The 20560-nt window shown below is 37.5% G+C and overlaps 1 protein-coding gene across 1 annotated transcript in view; it reads right to left on the reverse strand.

The window, feature by feature from the left end:
• LOC126175390 (disks large-associated protein 5-like) overlaps positions 1 to 20560 on the reverse strand; it is a 179766-nt gene that overhangs the window by 51965 nt on the left and 107241 nt on the right. Inside the window, exon 8 of the mRNA XM_049922172.1 lies at positions 8930 to 9066. Within this exon, the coding sequence (XP_049778129.1) occupies positions 8930 to 9066 (137 nt within the window). The remainder of the gene's footprint in view (positions 1 to 8929; positions 9067 to 20560) is intronic.

Here is a 20560-nt window from a genome sequence, read left to right on the forward strand (position 1 = left end):
CTTTACAAGAGAGAGAGTTGTTACGAATTTGTGTGAGGTTTTATTGGATGAATAGAGAACAATATACATGGATAATTGGTATAGTTTTCCCAACTTGTTTCTAAAGCTATTGAAGAGGAAGACCTACACAGTTGGATCTGTAAGACCAAACAGGAAGAACATGCCACCACAGTTCAAGAACTCAGAGCTGAAAAAAGGTGAACTGGCTTTTGCATCGGCAAAAACTTCTCGCTGTGAACTGGACTGACAAAAACCCAGTTCACACCCTGTCAACCATTCAAGATCGACCTGATTATGAAAGCACAGCAAAAAAATGGGGAGACTAAGCTGAAACTTAAGTGTATCAACAATTATACGAAAGGAATGGGCGGAGTTGCTGCACACAACCAACACATAGCATCGTATCTTCTTACAAGAAGATATGTGAGGGTAAATAAAGAGATATAAAAATGTTAAACATGGCAGTTCTTAATGCAAGTACAGTACAGTATATGATGAACTCCAGTAAAAGGAGAATGAGGTTCACAGATTTTCATCTTAACCTGGCAGAACGAATTCTGAAAAATATCACACTTCCTGATTACAGGATTCACAGATGCCCAAGCCAAGGAACAAACCCATGAAGACTACAATAAAGGCACTGGGGACATTTTCCCACAAAAATATCCCCAACTTACAAGAAAGCAGCACTGTGTAGAAGATGTATGGTCTGTTACGACAGAGGATATTGCGGAGAATCCTGCTTTGTCTGCGAAAAGTGCAAGATTTGTCAACATGTGGATAAGTGTTTTAAGCTTTATCACACTAAGACAAACTATATATGATTATATTTCACAATGTGATAGAGAATTACAATAAATACACTGCTGCTGCTCTAATATAGCTTACATCATGTTGCTGTAAAAGCAGGGCAAGATCACTGAAGAATAAGTGTACTGCTGTGTCACAATGCCAATAAAGTTACACAATATGAACAACTGAGAACTTTGAAGAAAGAGACATTACGTAGCAACACAGAAACTGTTACACATATGTAACAAAATAAAATCATTGTAATTTATGTAATCTTCAACACTAACAAATAAGGAGAGGCCGTTGCTGTTAATCATTTCTGTGCAAATGACAGTTCACTGACAGAATATCTGAGCTGTGAAAGCTCCTAGGCTTCCCTGTCAATAGGGAACCTCTCCCCTCGAGCCTTGATGCTAAGCCCCAGTGCTTCAGGTGCCTGGGTGAAGGCCACATGGCAAAGCATTGCTTTAATGCTAGAAGGTGTGTGAAATTCTCTGATGAGCACGACAGTTGCACTTCCGACAGGTGCTGAGAAGAAATGCTGACATGCACCCACTGTGATTGGCCTCATGTTGCCAACATGCAAGACTATCCGATTTTCACAGGCTGCAACCGGACCAAAAGTAGGATGGCAGCCTCAGCCCGTAAGTTGCACTGTCTGGCAAATCCAAAGCCAGCAAGGCACAATTAAGAATTGGTGTTAAGCAGGAGAGTACGGGAAACTTTGCCAAAGCCTCAGAATATGCAGCACAGGAACGATGAAATGCATGTCATAGTGCATGACGCCATTGGCATGGCAACTGCGGCCTTCAAAACTGTCATGGCAGCAGCTGGGAATGCAGCACACATTGTCTTAGCTGCAGAGATGGAGGAGACCTGCCATCAGTTATGACAATTACGTGGAGAACTTGGACATAACCTGCATGCACAATCAGAAGAGCCTGCCCCTGCCACTGCCCCATCCTCGGAGTGGAATCAAGGGGAGGGGAGGGCATAACCCAGCAGGAGACACCAGCCTTCGCCTTCACCACCTAACCAATCAGGCCAATGAAGAAGATGATGATGGCTGCCACAACTGTTGCACTGTGGTCAACATGCAGCAGAGGTAGCAAGACGAGACTGACAAAATGCACAGAAGCATTCTTCAGCACATCAAACAATCAACTGAGGTGCTGTCTCACACGGAGGGTGAGCCATGCTGGCAGAACCCAACCACTACTTGGCACAGCCTAGATGGGGCAACAAAGAAGTAGGAGCACAGCCAACCTAAGGCCTAGCGCTGTGCCATTGACGTGGTAATACATAACAACAGTAGGGATCCCTCACACTAGTTCATGATCCTGCCACTTCAATTTGAACAGACAGATTTTGGAAGAGCAGAGGCAATGACGATGGTATTGAGCTGCAGGATACCTGCTACTAACATAACCCTACCCTTGCATGATATGTCACAGATAGCAAGCGAGTTTGGTACTGCCCTTACAACCTGTCCTGACTGCTGTATGGGTTTTTTCTTCCATGGCATTTTTTCACCATCTGCCCTTACCCCACTATTTCTTTGAATTTTTCTGTCGACTAACCTCTCCTGAAGGGCCCACATTCATGGGTAATCTTACCCAGACATATGGAACATCACAGAACAACATTCTGTGAACTCTATGACTGAATAATGGCTCTCTGCTGAGGTGACAGTAGAACTTTTTGTGATAGTCACCACGTTAGTGCAGACATGGAAGGCCTCGACTCAGGTTTTTTTGTTTTCTTTTCTTAGAAAAAAGCAATCAAGGTCAAAAATTGATTCCATACACTTTGGGAACTTTCAAGTTAAAATTATGCACAAAAGTTTTATATGATGTTAACTACACGTAATGAAAAAAAACTGTGACGCATTTCAACATGACACAAAGTACCGTTTGAGCGCAGATCAAAGTCAGGCTCGCAGTTCAGAGCATGAAATGTTAGATCCTTTAATCAGTTGGCTGGGTTACAAAATTTAAAACTTGGTAGGTTGAAGTTAGATATAGTGGGTATTAATGAAGTGCAGCGGCAGGAAGAATATGACTTATGGTAAGGAAGTACAGAAATGGCAACACAAAATCAAAGAGGGATATTCCTGGAGCAAGTCTAATAATTATATTATTATTTAACATTATTATTGTTATTATTATTATTATTATTATTATTATTAATATTTCTTTCCTTTCTGAGACGTTATGTCTGGTTAAAAATGAAAAGTGACGCGGACCTTGATCAAGCGCGACTTCCTTTTAAATGTACGGTATGTGTTACATTGCATTTAGGAACTTTCGGGTAATTGAACATGTATCAATAATTACAGATTTCTGTAGTTTTACATATATATTTGGATGTAGCTGTATTGTGTTGATGTACTGGTGGATATTGTGTGGTATGACTCCTGTAGTTGATAGTATAATTGGTATAATGTCAACTTTATCCTGATGCCACATGTCCTTGACTTCCTCAGCTGTTGGATGTATTTTTCAATTTTTTCTCCTGTTTTCTTCTGTATATTTGTTGTATTGGGTATGGATATTTTGATTAGTTGTGTTAATTTCTTCTTTTTATTGGTGAGTATAATGTCAGATTTGTATGGAGTGTAGCCTTGTATGGAAGTGAAACATGGACGATAACTAGTTTGGACAAGAAGAGAATAGAAGCTTTCAAAATGTGGTGCTACAGAAGAATGCTGAAGATAAGGTGGGTAGATCACGTAACTAATGAGGAGGTATTGAATAGGATTGGGGAGAAGAGAAGTCTGTGGCACAACTTGACTAGAAGAAGGGATCGGTTGGTAGGACATGTTTTGAGGCATCAAGGGATCACAAATTTAGCATTGGAGGGCAGTGTGGAGGGTAAAAATCGTAGAGGGAGACCAAGAGATGAATACACTAAGCAGATTCAGAAGGATGTAGGTTGCAGTAGATACTGGGAGATGATGAAGCTTGCACAGGATAGAGTAGCATGGAGAGCTGCAACAAACCAGTCTCAGGACTGAAGACCACAACAAAACAATGTCAGGTTTGTTATGTGGTGTTGTTTTATCTGTTATAATGGTTCTGTTCCAGGGTAATTTGTATTCATCATTCTCCAGTACATTTTGTGGTGCATACTTGTATGTGGGAACATGTTTTATTAGTTTATGTTGTATGGCAAGTTGTTGATGTATTATTTTTGCTACATTGTCATGTCTTCTGGGGTATTCTGTATTTGCTAGTATTGTACATCAGCTTGTGATGTGACCTACTGTTTCATTTGTTGTTTGCAAAGCCTGCATTTATCTGTTGTGGTATTGGGATCTTTAATAATATGCTTGCTGTAATATCTGGTGTTTATTGTTTGATCCTGTATTGCAATCATTAATCCTTCCATCTCACTGTATATATTGCCTTTTCTTAGCTATGTGTTGGATGCGTCTTGATTGATGTGTGGCTGTGTTAGATGATACGGGTGCTTGCCATGTAGTGTTTTCTTTTTCCGTTTACTTTCTTCGTATCTGTTGATGTTATGTGATCTAAAGGGTTGTAGAAGTGGTTATGAAATTGCAATGGTGTAGCCGATGTATTTATATGAGTGATTGCTTTGTGTATTTTGCTAGTTTCTGCTCGTTCTATAAAGAATTTTCTTAAATTGTCTACCTGTCCATAATGTAGGTTTTTTTTATGTCGATAAATCCCCTTCCTCCTTCCTTTCTGCTTAATGTGAATCTTTCTGTTGCTGAATGTATGTGATGTATTCTATATTTGTGGCATTGTGATTGTGTAAGTATATTGAGTGCTTCTAGGTCTGTGTTACTCCATTTCACTTCTCCAAACAAGTAGGTCAATATTGGTATAGCATAAGTATTTATAGCTTTTGTCTTGTTTCTTGCTGTCAGTTCTGTTTTCAGTATTTTTGTTAGTCTTTGTCTATATTTTTCTTTTAGTTCTTATTTAATATTTGTATTATCTATTCCTGTTTTATGCCTGTATCCTAGATATTTATAGGCATCTGTTTTTTCCATCGCTTCTATGCAGTCGCTGTGGTTATCCAATATGTAATCTTCCTGTTTAGTGTGTTTTCCCTTGACTATGCTATTTTTCTTACATTTGTCTGTTCCAAAAGCCATATTTATATCATTGCTGAATACTTCTGTTATCTTTAGTAATTGGTTGAGTTGTTGATTTGTTGCTGTCAGTAGTTTTATATCATCCATGTATAGCAAATGTGTGATTTTGTGTTGGTACGTTCCAGTAATATGGTATCCATAATTTGTATTGTTTAGCATGTTGGATAGTGGGTTCAGAGCAAGGCAGAACCAGAAAGGACTTAATGAGTCTCCTTGGTATATTCCACGCTTAATCTGTATTGGCTGTGATGTGATATTATTTGAATTTGTTTGGATATTAAGTGTGGTTTTCCAATTTTTCATTACTATGTTTAGGGACTGTATCAATTTGGGATCTACTTGTATATTTCCAATATTTGTAGTAACCATGAGTGGGGTACACTATCAAAAGCTTTTTGGTAATCAATGTATGCATAGTGTAGCGACCTTTGTTTAGTTTTAGCTTGATATGTCACCTCTGCATCTATTATCAGTTGCTCTTTACATCCTCGTGCTCCTTTGCAACAGCCTTTTTGTTCTTCATTTATAATTTTGTTCCGTGTTGCATGTGTCATTAATTTCTGTGTAATGACTGAAGTTAATATTTTGTACATTGTTGGTAGGCATGTTGTGGGGCGATATTTTGCTGGGTTTGCTGTGTCTGCTTGATCTTTAAGTTTCAGGTAAGTTATTCCATGTGTAAGTGTATCAGGGAATGTGTATGGGCCTGCAATGTAACTGTTAAATAATTTAGTTAGATGTGAATGTGTTGAGGTGAGCTACTTTAGCCATAAATTTGCTATTTTATCTCAAATTTCTGGCTAAAGAAGTTATTATTATTATTATTATTATTATTATTCTGAACAGCATGACAGTGAATGTATTATTTTAGCCATTACAGACACAAAGCCAATATCACCACGGCAATACAAGTTTATAGGCTTAGTGGATATGTAGATGAAGAATTTGAAAGAATACATGTTGCAAGTTGAGATAAAAGATATTGCTCAGATAGTCAAATGAGATGAAAATTTAATTATTGTAACAGTTCCATAGTAGGAGGAGAAAGAAAAAACAGTACTAGAACATGATTTGAATAAAATGAATAAAAGGGAAAGCCGACTGGTAAAATTTTGCACACAGCATACCTAAATCACTGAAAACACTTGGTTTCAGAATCATCAAAGAAACTTGTATATGTTGAAGAGACTTTGAGAAATCTTAAGATTTCAAATAGATAACATAACGGCATGGCAGATTTTGAAACTAGATTTTTATAATACAGAACATTTCCAGAGGTGGACATAGATACTGACCATACTTCAATGGTTATGAATTTCAGATTAAATATGAAGAAGTTAAAGAAAGGTGAGTTTTTAAGAGCAAGGCCTGACAAACCAGGAAGGAATATAACAGAAGACAAATGGGTAGACTTGAGAGATGAAACAATGATTATAAAAGAGGATCAAATAGGAAATAAAAAAGAAATGAGACCCAATAGAAACTGTATGCTAAGACAAGGTATTGAATAAGGAGGGAACATGAAAATGTAGCTAATGTAACAGGCAAAAAGGGAACACAGAAGAATAAAAAATGTGACTTCACAGAAAGTGCAAAAAGGCTAAGAAGATGATGATGATGATGATGATTTGGGTTGAGGAGGCACTAGACAGCATGGTCATCAGTGCCCTGATGAAAAGTCAGCATGAAATCTCACGGGTGAGGATGAAGGCTGTCTGCACATGTGGCGCAGTTTATAACTTACTTAAGTCTGCTGCCCTTCCCCACCAGTTTAGGGACAAAGAGGCTAAGCAGGAATGGCCAAACGAATGTAAAGCTGTTCACAACTCTTTAAAATATTCCGAGGTATTATACAGTAGATTGACAAATTTAATGCAGAAACCTATTGTTTAGAACATCTTCAACAAGGGCTGTAGCTTTTTTAAATGTTCGATGCTCACCCTGGCTCACTACTGATGGTAGCGAGCCAGAATGTGTGCCAGATATTCAAAAATTCTATAAACCCTTTCTGAAGCTGTCCTCCTCACCTGGGGAGGAACGTAGGGCTTCAACAATAAATTCATCTGACCATGGCATAATAGCTCGAAATATTTTAATAAGAGAGACACTTCTGACTGTGAAACTTTTAGTTTTATAATTAAAGCTGTTCAAGCATGACCGAGAAACAAAAACGTCGCCTATAGGGAAATTAAACAGACATTTGGAGAAGAGAGAAACATCTGTACAAATATCAGCTCAGATGGAAAGCCAGTACTACGAAGAGGTGGTCTCCAGGGATGGAACTGACTTTTTGAAACCACCTATACAGCCGAGTATTACAGTGCCCGGAAGCGCGCGCACACGCGTACGTGCACACATTTACTGCTCTGGTAGGCTCCTATTTGGCAAGTAACTGATTAAAAATTTCTCGAGATCCATTAGAACACTAGGGGAAAGGAATAAGGAATAAAAACAAACACTAATTTTTAAACAGTGTCATAGTGTAGCAGTTAAGTTATGTAGCAGGTATGCTGAAGGTTGTGGGGTCAGATGCACTGTTTTCAATGAAATGCCTGATCATTATTTTTATTCAATTAATTGGTTAAATTTAATCTTGTCCATTCCTAATGCTTTCAAATAACGCACTAATTTTTGTATTAACTTTTTGCTTGCTCTAATTTTTTCTTCCTTTCATTCTTTTTTCATTTGGAATCTCTCAACATTATTTCAATAATTATTATTTAAGTATAGTAATATTTAAAAATACTGATCTAATGATTAAAAACAAAAGACAATATAACCTACCTATACTGACTGGATGGTGTGAAAATTTTTTGTTACAAGACATAAGAGGTACTACTATTAATAGTAATGGATTATTTTCTCCACCAAAATTTGAGGAACTTTAATTTTCATAAAGCAATGACACAAATTTTCAATCAGACAACACAGACCCATTTTGAAATCAAACATGTTCTCTCTGTTAACCATCTGTGAGCCTGTCTAACAGTTGCAAACTGAACTGTTGCAGTGAAATATGAGCAGAAAATATTGGGAAGGGTACAATGTACATATTTTTGTATGGCAACTGTTGTACAAATATTTAAAACAAATACTTCTCTCACCATGAGCAAAGATGATTTAAATGAAAGGTTTTCTAAATTAAACAAAACTCAAGTAAAATGGTTAACAAATATAATGATTGTATTAACATGGATGAAAATATAAAATGATGAAAGTAAGAAACTAAATCTAAGTAATTTTAGGGAAGTTGTTCAAAGATCACACGAGATAAAAGGTTAAAGGAAGAAAAATAAGAGCAGAGAAAAAAGTTAACATAATGATTAAATTGATATGGAAAAGGATTAGAAATAAAGAAAATTATATATAAGCTAAATTAAATAAAAATAACACAGTCCTATTGGTGAAGATTTTTAGTACAAAAAGACTGCACCCAATGGCACTGACCTAAACCTTAGGCATAGCAGACAGATAACTTCTTATAACTGTGGCCACACCTGTGTGAATGGCTGCAGGATGTGGTATCTGTGACCCTAACCTCCTCCACTGTATGTATGGTTTCAAACAGTTCATCCCTCCCCTGGATACATACCCTTGTAAGCACAGAAGGGAAGACTGGAAGTTGGAAGATGAAAGGGATATATTTTCAGAAGGACTATACAAGAAAAACAATATTTTAGGACACTGTTATGGAGAGAAAACAGGGAGTAAATAGAGATAGGAGATTCAATACGGCAAGAACAATCAGAGAGTACTGAAAGTCCTAAGTTGAAACAAGGCGCCATGAGTAGATAACATTCCCTGCCAGCCATGATGAAACTGAAATAACCTATTGCAACTGTTTCTTTAAGGTATAGCATAATTGATTATGCAAACATTTGGCAACTTATTATTCAACCAAACTATCAAAACAGCCACTTTCATTGTGTTTTGATGGTGACTGTTCAGACAGTTATTTACTCAGTAAGGTTATTTACCATGACAAACTTTGGATCTGTGAAATACAAATACCTTGTTTCCAGTTTCTGGTGTACTGATTTCCCTCAAATGGTTTGTGATCTTCATCAGTGCAGTGCTGCACCTGCTATTCCTTTTCTGTTTTTCACTGAGCTGTGCTCTAATTAACACAACTACTGGTGTGCAATTAGCTGTAAAACAATGAGAAATAACAATGAAAAAACACACAATCAATTCACCATTAATCCTGTTTTAAGGTGAACTGAAATTTCCTATGCAGATCATACTAATGAACAGCATCATATCCTTTCTGTGTGTATTTCTGAGGTAATAGTGTGTTCACTGTCAGTAAAGAAGGCATTATTAGAATTTTATTTTGTATGCAAATTAAAGCTTATCCATTGTCAATCCTTCATCTCTAAAGCACCTGCTCTCCCTTCCACTCTGTTTTGTAACAACTAAAGATATACTTAAATCTTGTTCTTAATGCTTTAACATTCAGAATTTTATACTCAGTAACAAAGTGACACATATTGAGGGAAAGGGCTCCACTTGGTCATCTTTGTGGAAGTCTAGATTCCATCCTTAACTTATTGCAAACAACAAAGAAACAATCAATTCAAAATTTTGACTCAAGCGAACAACTGCAAGGCATCCCCATCCCCCAATGGCCTTTAAGCTTTGAAATTTTTACTGAAAGACAACTTACTTTTTCAGATAATGTTTCAGATATTTCACTTTCAATCACTTGTAGATACTGGTAAAAGGAATGTGAACTTCTATTATATTAATTAACAAACAATATTTATTTCTAGCAACCTGTTATTTGCTGCTGCTAAGTTCATATGAAAAAACACTAAATACTTTCAATGAGAGTATGTTACACAATTTTTCATAAATATTATTATATAAACTTTTATTTTCATTAATTATTATTACATAAATTTTTTTATACCTTCTACATTTATATACTGCTGTGTACTTGGTTTACAAAGGAGAATCTCAGGCAGGAAAATTAGAGTTTAACATTCTGTCCATAGTGAGGTCATGAGCACAGCCCACAAGCTCTGATTACAAAAGGAAATTGGTTGTATCCTTTTTGAAACTATCACTGGGCCACTTGCCTCATTTGGAGAGATCACAGAAAACCTAATCTAAACCTGTACGGCTGGACGGGGATTTGAACAGTCAACCTATTCAATAATAGTACAGTGTGCTAACCACTGTGCTACCTCCCTATGGGAGTTTACAAAGCTAAAGTCGTGATGGCAAGAAGAGACTCTTCTGAAATAGCATATTCTGATAGTTCATTACACAAAATAAGAAAATCTCCTTCCATACCATGGTTTCAATCAAATCATTGGAGCCAGACTGCCCTCAAAGTAGCAAGTTTTAAACATTTTCTCCTAGCATCTGTGAGTAGTAGAGCATACAAAAATGGAATCCACAGCATTAGTGATTCAAAAATCTTCTATCAGTGCTAAAAATGCAGGCATTCTTACTACAACAATGGTCCTGAACAAAAAAACAACCACTGTTTTGGTCATGACACTAAATTATTTTCAAAATATCATTACTGAACATCTGCCTCACATAGCATACTCATTTCACACATACTTTGTGCCTACACTCACACATCTATGACAGAAAAACTGAGATGTATGTTCTTAAGCTCGAGGTTATTATAAATGATTGAAGTGATTTCATAAATTCACTGTAGCTACACTGACATACTGTCACTAAACTCAGTACACATACAGAAAAACTCAGGAAGTTTTGTATTGTTTCAGCTGCACTACAGAGTTCAGAGTTTTGTCATGCGAGTACAGCAGTGAGCAGTTAGGCAAGATGGTGACGGTGCAGAGAAAGCATATGTTGTGCTTGAAATGCATTCATGTCAGTCTGCTGTAAAACTGCAATGACACTTCAGAATGAACTTCAACAAAGATCCGCCAACAGCCTACTCCATTCAAATTGTGCGAGCAGCTTAGAGCTTCAGAATTTCACTGCATGGGAAATCAACAGGTTGGTCTGCAGTGAGTGAATAAACGGCTGACTGCATGTTGGTGAGTTTTGCAGGTGGTTCACAGAAGTCAATAAACTGAGCAAGTACGGATCTGAAAATACCAAAACTAACTGACTGGAAGATCTTAAGGAAATGACTGAAGCTGAACCCTTAACGCTTGTGATTGGTACAAGCCCAGATTCATGATGACAAAGTCAAAATAATTTAATTGGATGGATAAGGGGTGGATTTCTTCCCGAAATCTATCCCTTTTCCTAGATCTCTCTAGTCCTTTTACTTCACCCCTCTTCCTTTTCCTTCAATGCTTCCTCCTGAATAAGGAGCCATTTACTCCAAAAGCTTACCTAATTACAACCCTCTTTTATGTGTGTTTTTCTGCTTCTTTGTGAGTAGATTTTTTATTTATACAATTAAATTATTTTGTCAAAAACTGATTTTTTTTTATGACAAGGTCAGATACTTTGAATTTTTGGCACAGTTGCAACAGCTTATGGAAGAGCAAGGGTTTTGTGTGAAATTCATCTTCAGTGATGAAGCAACATTTTTTTTTTTGTGAATGGCACATTGAATAAACGCAACGTGAATCTGCAGGACAGAAAATTCCCATGCTATCATACAGTACATTCAAGATTCACAAAAAGCTAACATGTTCTGTGCAGTTTCACAGTTGAAAGTTTACAGTTCCTTTTTCTTCCGTAAATAGACTGTTACACAGGATGCGTGTATCTGGACATGCTGTAAAACTGGCTCATGTCACAAGATGGAGACTGACAGTGTGGACTCCATATACCAACAGGATGGTACTCGAAACCACTTCCATCATGATGTTCATGAATTCTTAAACAGGGAATTGGGAAACCAGTGGATTGGCCACACTGGGGTTGATCAGCAATTCATGTCATGGCCTTCATGCTCTCCTAAACTAACCCCATGCGATTTTTTCGTTTGTGGTTATGTGAAAGATTCAATGTTTATGCCTTCTCTAACAAGAAACCTATCAGAAGTGCGAGGTTGCATCAACAGTTTCTTTTTTTGTTTTTTTGAACTGACTGATACAGACATGATGTGCTGAATGTGGGAAGAACTTTATTGTCAACTGCAGAACCATCTGGGGCCACATATGGAGCACTTTCAGTATGTAAGAAAAACCTTTGAGAGTTTTTCTAGGTGTGTGCAAAGCCCTGTGACAAAATGTCAAATAATACAACTACAGCTACAGAAAATCTGTCAAATCTCTTCATTTATAATAACCCTGTATTTCACAAAAACGACTTCTTTGAGTTGTAGGTAGTTCCAGCAATGGCCATCAAAAACACAAATGAACTAACTGGTAAGACAACACAACAATGATTTGTAATGGGTACAACACTGATGTAGAGCTTATACAGTTTTATTATTGCTACTGCACCTATTGTGTGTTCAGACAGAAATGGCAGCCTAAAGTTTTCCAGTTTTTGTCAGTTCAGAGGTAAGGAGCTGAACAATCAAGAGATTTGCATGCATTTTAACTATGTTCATTTTAAATGGTGGTGCAGTGTTTTGGTGAAGCAAGTATCATCAGAGAGGATTGGTACAAAGGAAGCATATTTTCTAGAAGAAATCTATCCTAGAAGAAATCTATCCTCTTTCCTGAAAAGGAGTTTTAGGCAGCACTTGCAATGCAGTAAAAATTGCTTCATCATTCTATAGGAAAAGTCTACTAGAAGTGAGTAGTACCAATTGTCTCACTGACTCATTAGTTCATGGTTTGACACATCTATAAAAAGTGAATTTTTGCCTGTCCTTTTCAATGAAAACTGATGATGGCAGTGACAGCAGAAGGGTCGGGCGGTGAGAGGGGAGGTGAGGTGTGTGTGGAGGCAGAGGCTTGTTGCACTAGTTAATATACGACTGCACTGACGGAGCTAGAGGGACTGAACAAGGCTTTCTTAATTTGCTCAACTGTATGGTGAAAGAAAATGTTTACAGTAATATTTGTTTAAAATTACAGCCAATGAAACAATGGATGATCTCTGATATAGTTCATAAAGATCAAACCAGGTGAAAAAAAGAGACTTATTTCCTAAAGTTTAAAATCAAAACAGGCAGCTGCCCCATGTTTGGTGAAGATGAAAATGAGACATCTTTTCACTGCACATCAGCTCAGCACAGCAAAAATAAATAATTAGAAATCAACCAGTGAAAGCAGTTATGCTGGTAACAATTGTCAAAAATCATTTGTAAGCATTCAGCAACAATAATAAATGCAGCAACACCTGATTAAGTGAGATTTTGTACTGTGCATTTCTTTTACTTCAGGTCTAAGTTGACAATAGGCACAATGCGTCGCCCCCACTGGGTCATAGGTGTGAGGATAGTATTGCAGACTGTCCTCTCTACTGGACAATAGGAGTCATAGTGGTGCTGAAATGTGCTGGGGCTCCCGAATTTATTAGGCAAAGATAAAGGTATGAGAAGAGTCTTTCTAGCAGTTGCCCCTTACTAGTTGTTATCCTGCTGCCCCATACATGATTGTGAGACTTAAAATCTCCCAACAAAGTGAAAGGCGGTATTTGCTGTTTAATTCGTTCTTCCATCTTTGTACAAAATTCTTTGATAATGAGAATTTATATATTACAGGTTGTCATAATTACACTCACCGGTGTTCCAATGGTTACTGCTTTGAGTGCAATGTTTATGGGTATATATTCACTCAAAGTGTGAGTTAACTAGTGTGTGAACACCAGCTACCTGTTCCTTTTATTTTGTTTTTACCATATACACTATGCCCTCTAGAAGTAGGAAGGCAATCTTTAAAGATTCTGAAATGCAATACATATCTTAGCCATTGACAAAATTCTTCCAGGTCATGATAGTCGCCATTCAAATTCCACTGTAAAATCACAGCGAAGCTGTCGGTAAGGCCAGCAAAGGTAAGGGTGATATCTGTTGATCTACAGGATGTTTTAATGCCTCACGTGTGGTTGGCATAGTTTCCATAGATTCTTCTGCTGTCAAGGACAGTTCTATTCAATTATTTCTTTGCCTTGCAGTTTTCTTGTCTTCTTGCTTCTGTTTCTCTGGTTGTACGTCCACGTAAGAAGAAAATTTAACATTTCTTCAGGTCAAAGTCTTTGCCTTTTTTAGCCACTGCCTAGTATTTGACTGAGGAAGAAGCTGTGGAGTAAGATCTCTCTTGCACAATTTGTTTTGTTTTGTTTGCACGGTCTTGATTTACAGGTGGGATTGGTGTTAAAGGCTGAGCTAAGTGGAGCAACAGATGCAACTTTTGCATAATTTGACACCACATTGACTAGATGCATGCGTTCATATACTTAAAAACCACACACAAAGGAATAATGCAAATTTGTCACAAACATCGATACCAGAGCATAATAAGCACGTACGCAGTGGTGGCTGGCACAATCAGCCTGGAATCTCACTGACTGGGGTAGAATTGTCTTCAGTGGTGAGTCCTACTTTGAACTGAGCACCAATGACCCGGGAAGGTGTATCTGGAGATGACGCAGATATTCTTGTGATACCAACGTGACTGTCACCAGCTACACAGCCCGACAACCAGGAGTGATGATCTTGGTGCTATTTCTTTTCATAGCAGGACCCATCCTATTGTCATTCACAGTACCCTTAAAGCACAGCGATACGTCGACAATATGCTATGCCCCGTTTCATTGTCCTTCATGGCAAGCCATCCTGGGCTTACATTTCAACAAGATAATGCCTGTCTGCTCACGGTGAGAGTTTTTACTTGTTGTCTTCATGCTTACCAAACCCTACTCTGTCCAGCAAAATCACCAGATTTCTCGCAGATTGACAATGGTCAGAGCATTATGGGCAGGGCCCTACAACTAGTTCAGGATTCCGATGATCTGACAAGCCAATTGGACAGAGTCTGACATGATATCTCTCAGAAGGACAGCCAACAACTCTTATCTGTCAGTGCCAAGAAGAATAACTGCTTGCATAAGGGCCAGAGGTGGACCAACATGTTATTGACTTGCTCCATTTATGAAGCTCTTTCTCATGAATAAATCATTCAATTTTCCTGAAATTTTAATAATTTGTTGATCTGTACATGCACATCAGATCCACCAATTTCCACCCCATTCAGATAATTCCTTTGTGGTGCCTCCTTTTTTGTCTTAAAGAGTGTATCCCCCCGCCCCCCCCCCCCCCCCCGCCTCCTAGGACATGACATTGTTTCATATTCCTGTATCTTCTTTCCTTTTTAAATACTGGGCAAACCAACAATGTAGAAGTAGGTGATCCTTACAACCTACACACAAAGGCAGTTGTCTGCAAGAATGACCTACATGATGTAATCTTCCGCATTTTGGTTCTGTTGTGCAGCAGGATGACGTAACCAAAACATTAGCATGAAAACCATCTCGTGGGTGGTGCAATGTAAGATTTCATGTTATACCTACTGTATTTACTCGAATCTAAGCCGCACTTTTTTTCTGGTTTTTGCAATCCAAAAAACTGCCTGCAGCTTAGAATAGAGTGCAAAGGAAGCGAAGTTCTGAAAAATGTTGGTAGGTGCCGCCACAACTAACTTCTGCTGTCGAATATATGTAATGCTACACAGGCATGCTTTGCAGGGCCAAAGATAAACAGTGGCGCAGAAACCTCTGCACCAATACGTAAATTAAAAAAAAAAAAAAAAAAAAAAAAAAAAAAAAAAAAAAAAAAAAAAAAAAAAAAAAGGTACAAGACGAGCTTTTTTTCTCTCCGCCCCGAGTTTCGACCACTGCATTTTCATACATTATCCAACGAAGTAGTCAGAAATTCCGTATTGTTCATCTTCGAAAGTAGCAGCCTTTCAAATATTCGTAGCAATAAAAATAAATTTCTTTACACAAAAATACCAACAATGCACAAGGCTTTAGAATTGTTGCATAAGTAGACACGCTGGGGCTCATAAGATTTCACGTAGCGGCACCTATTGCTTCGTGGAATTTTGTCACGTGCTTGCCGGCGTCAGTTAACCATAATGAAGCGCTTTCATTATAGTGCCAAATTCAAGAGGCGAGTTTTTTCTTATGCGGAGCAAAGTTCTAATCGTGCTGCAGGTCTGCGACAGGGGATTGATAAGAGCAATGTCAGGCGATGGCGACTGCAGACACACAAATTATTTGAATGTTCAAGTAGCTGGAAATCATTTAGTGGGCCAAAGTGTGGTCAAAACTTTAAATGAACTTGTCAAGGAACAGCGTCAGAAATTCCTGTGAACACCGAAAATTTTTAAAATTAAGATACATGAAACTGCTAGAGAGCAAAAAATCTAAAATTTTAAGGCTAATCCCAGCTGGATTGATCTGTTTATGAAGCGCTGGGGTTTTTCACTTCGGAGGCAAACTTCAGTTGCACAGAAGCTCCTGAAAAATTATGAAGAAAAACTTGTGGAATTTCAGCGCTTCATAATTAGTCGGTACACAGAAAAGCAATACCTTCTTGGTCAGGTAGGAAATGCTGACCAAACTCCCGTATTTTTTGACATGCCATCAAATTATATGGTTGACGCCAAACGAAAGAAAGACTTAAGCGTTTTTACATCAGGGGGGGAAAACAGCGGATGTCCGTCATGCTTGCTTGCACAGCAGATGGACATAAATTACCTCCATTCATAGTTTCCAAGTGAAAGCATTATCAGAAATCTGAAGTGTTCCCAAAAATTGTAATTGTACGAGCAAACGAAACTGGGTGGTTTTCGGAGGACATGGTGCTGGAATGGATTAGGCGTGTGTGGAACCTTTGTCCTGGCGCAATGCTTGGTTTACGCAGTCTGTTAGTATTAGATGCGTATGCAGGCCATACAACACCTGCAATAAAATGAGAATTAGAGGAAAGTAAAATGGACTTGGCAGTAACTCCAGGTGGGATGACGTCAATTCTGCAACAACTTGACGTCTGTTTGAATAAACCATTTAAGGACAAGCTTAAATGCATGCACAGAGACTGGCTTTTGAAAAGGGACAGACAACTGACACCAACAGGACGTGTAAAATGCGCAAGTTTGTCGCAAGTGTGCCAATTGATTTATGATGCATGAAAGTGTGTTCCAAATCAGACAGTGCAACAAGCATTTAAAATTATTTCGATATCCAATACACTAGGTGGTATGGAGGACGATGCTCTGTATGAAGAAATGAGCAACAGAGAATCGAGTGATAGTGATTCAGAACCATGACCGATATTTTAAACATTACGTGTAAGATGTATAACAAACCTAATAAAATTTTGTTTTAAATTTCAGCGTTTAAAACCAAGTTATTTTCATTCGTTGTGTTGCTACTCTGCATTGTACAGGATAGAAAAGCATGGAAAGCTGCATCAAAGCAGTCTACAGACTTAAGACAACAACACACTCTGTATTTTCAGTCATCACTAAAAGTCTACTACGAAAATCCGACTGGCAAGACTGTTTGGGATGAAGGCCAATATAGGCAACCCTACGTTCTGAATTTTTTCCTACCTGTGACAAGAGACGATTGCTAATAGGAACTTTTGTGAATCGTGAATCACATGCAATATTCTCTTCACCGTAAGAATAATACGAATGTAAACATTATGCTATGTATTCTTTCGTGTTTGCTGCTATCTCATTTAAATCCTGTCTCCCTAATAAACTACGAAACTAGAGTGAGACAACAGCAAATACACGGAAGAATATATATATCATGTCATTTTTATATTCGTATTATTAATAAAATTATAAACAGCCGACCAGTTGCAATGGATAAAGAATTCTTTACCTAGGTTTCAACAAATTTAAATTTGTCTTCTTCAGAAGGTGGCAATTTTACATTAGTAAGGACTAATGTACCATCGTCGTTTTTACAAATGTCGGCATAGATCCATTTGTCAAAATTAAAATATAGCCCTAGAAATAGGGTTTGTCATGTAAATATAAATTTTATTACGTGGAACCGTTGCTGTTGTGCAGCTATGTTTAAAGTACTGAAATTCCTGCCCGCCGAGGTATCAAAAGCTGCAACCAGGTAAATGGACATCAAATTAAAAATTGTGAAAGCAGGTATGGCTATTGACTTTAATCAACAGTGCCTAGATAAAGACATTACCCCTGATTATGTGAAGGTGTACTTAAACTTCAAACAGTGTAACAAAGTGCCTTCTGTTAAAAAGAAATTAGTGCGTTCAGTCATTTCGGATAGCACAGTGAATTTGTACAAGAAAAAAGATGTTCTTAATAGTGACGCCTACTGTATACACCTATTTTTAACTAAAGCCTTTAAAGATCTTTGTAATTTCCAAATTCACCACCTGTGGAATAGTATTAATGAATGACTCATTAATCGTAAAGAAGAAATCAAGGCCAGACATGAAAGAAAGTTGTTGAAGTTTAGTAATAGGACCACAAGTAAAAATATTAATATAGCAGTCAATAGTGTCAAACATCAATTTTACGAAAGAATACTGAATAAAACCAATATTACTTTTACGCAGGCTGAGAATGACTTGTTGTATAAAGGCCTTAAATATAATTTGCCTGCTCAACTCGATAAATATCCAGTTATCTGTAATCTTATTGTATATCTTAAAATCGGTTTGGAATCCCTGAAATTAGAGAAAACCGAGCAAGTCAAATGTGCCTATGAATGTAATAACATAATAGAAAAAGAAATTAAATTACTTCCTAATGGGCAGTTGGGCGAATATAGTATAGTAAAAAGGATTAATCGTAAACTTAGAGAACACGACGCCTTAGTCACTAAGAGTGACAAAGGGAACACTGCTGTCGTGGCTTATAAAAATGAATATATAGAAAAGACTGTAAAGTTTTTTGAGGAAAATGACATAACTGAGGTTACCGTAGATCCAACCGCGGAATTGCAAAATGAAATCCGGCGTACTTTAGCTAGTTCTGTCAGCCTGTTCAATAACTTCCAAAAGAACGGGCTTATAAATATGAACCTGAAACCACCCGTGCTCAGAAGTCAGTTTAAACTGCACAAACAAAATCACCCGATTTGCCCTGTAGTGAATGGAATAGGTAGTCCACATCACACACTTGCTAGGTGCCTCAATTTTAAAATTAAAGATGCTTTCACATTTGAAAATAATTTTTCTGTTAAAAATAGTAAGGAATTAATTAACAATATTCGAACTGTAAGATGTACATCTGACACTAGACTGGTTTCCTTTGACATCGTCAGTCTTTATACAAATGTCCCGGTCGATGAAAGCATTGCCCTTGTAAAAAAGAATCTTCTAAAACATAAAAAACTAAGTGAAATTCAGATTGCGGAACTGATTGGTTTGCTTAAGGTAGTTTTAAAATACAATTATTTCACATCCAATGGGAAAATGTATGTGCAACCAGATGGTTTAGCAATGGGTAGCCCCCTCGCTGGTATTTTAGCAGATATTTTTATCAACACCCTGGAAATAACGTTCTTCAATTCAAGTTCAGAATTACGCCACAAAATCCGCTATTATACACGTTATGTTGACGACATTATCATTGCTTTTGATGGTACTGATCATGAGTTAGAGCTTCTCTTCAATACTTTCAATGGTTTACATGAAAAGATTTCCTTCACAAAAGAACTTCAGAATGAAAAAGGTGAACTTAACTTCCTCGATTTAACAATTTCTATACAGAATAGTTCCTTCAATTTCAATATCTTCTGTAAGGAAACGTATTCAGATAATGTCATCCCTGCTGGTGTTTTTTCATTCTGCCATTCACCGTATGGTAACTACTCCTTTATCACCTGCCGATCAACAAAAGGAACTGAATGTCATCAAAGCAATTGCAGCTAATAATGGGTACAACCAGAATATGATTGATTACTTGTGCAGTAAGAAAACTTCCCAAAACTGTTCGACTTTGAGCAACAACCTCCCCACTCATAGCAAAGAAGCTAAAAAATTTATTTACATTCCTTTCTTGGGTAATATATCGTATAGGCTTAAACGTCTTCTAAGGAAAAAATATAACTGTAACGTCTCCTTCTCTACAGATAACAGTTTAAAAAGAAATCTTGTACATTCAGTAGAGATTGCCAGCGATTGCTTTTCCAATTCAGGTGTTTACAAACTAACCTGTAATAACTGCCCTTCATATTATATTGGTCAAACAGGCAGAGCTGTGAAAACAAGATATAAAGAACACCTATTAGGTAAAAAAGGAGCGAATATACACAGCTCTACTTTTGCTGAACACCTCTTGATAGCTGGCCATACGCCTAAACAGTTAGAAGACACTGTTTTCCTACACAGAGAAGTCAAAGGGCGTAGACTAGATCTGTGGGAAGAGTTACAAATTTTTAAACATCTAGAGCTCAAGGACAGTAATATACTGAACGAGCAGTTGAACCTTGCTTGTAGACAATTTTTCGAAGGCTTTAAACCTGTACTGTTTATGGTATAACATTAATGCTGGTAACCTTAGTGGTTTATTTTCTCAGGAAGCTATGATGCACTTTCAATGCTTTAAGCTCACTACCCGTTATGTAATGTGGTTTTTTCACGATGTATGGCTGCCACTACATCGGCCCTTATGTGATTCTGTCTGGCTCTAAAACGTTGGTTCCCTGCAAATGTGTATAAACTGGATTGTGGATCAGGGTTCGTAATTCTGTCTTAAGAACCATTATTGTCAATTTTAAAGTTCTGACATATATACTGTTTGT

This window comes from Schistocerca cancellata, chromosome 3 (genome assembly GCF_023864275.1).
Source record: "Schistocerca cancellata isolate TAMUIC-IGC-003103 chromosome 3, iqSchCanc2.1, whole genome shotgun sequence".
Classification (NCBI taxonomy): domain Eukaryota; kingdom Metazoa; phylum Arthropoda; class Insecta; order Orthoptera; family Acrididae; genus Schistocerca; species Schistocerca cancellata.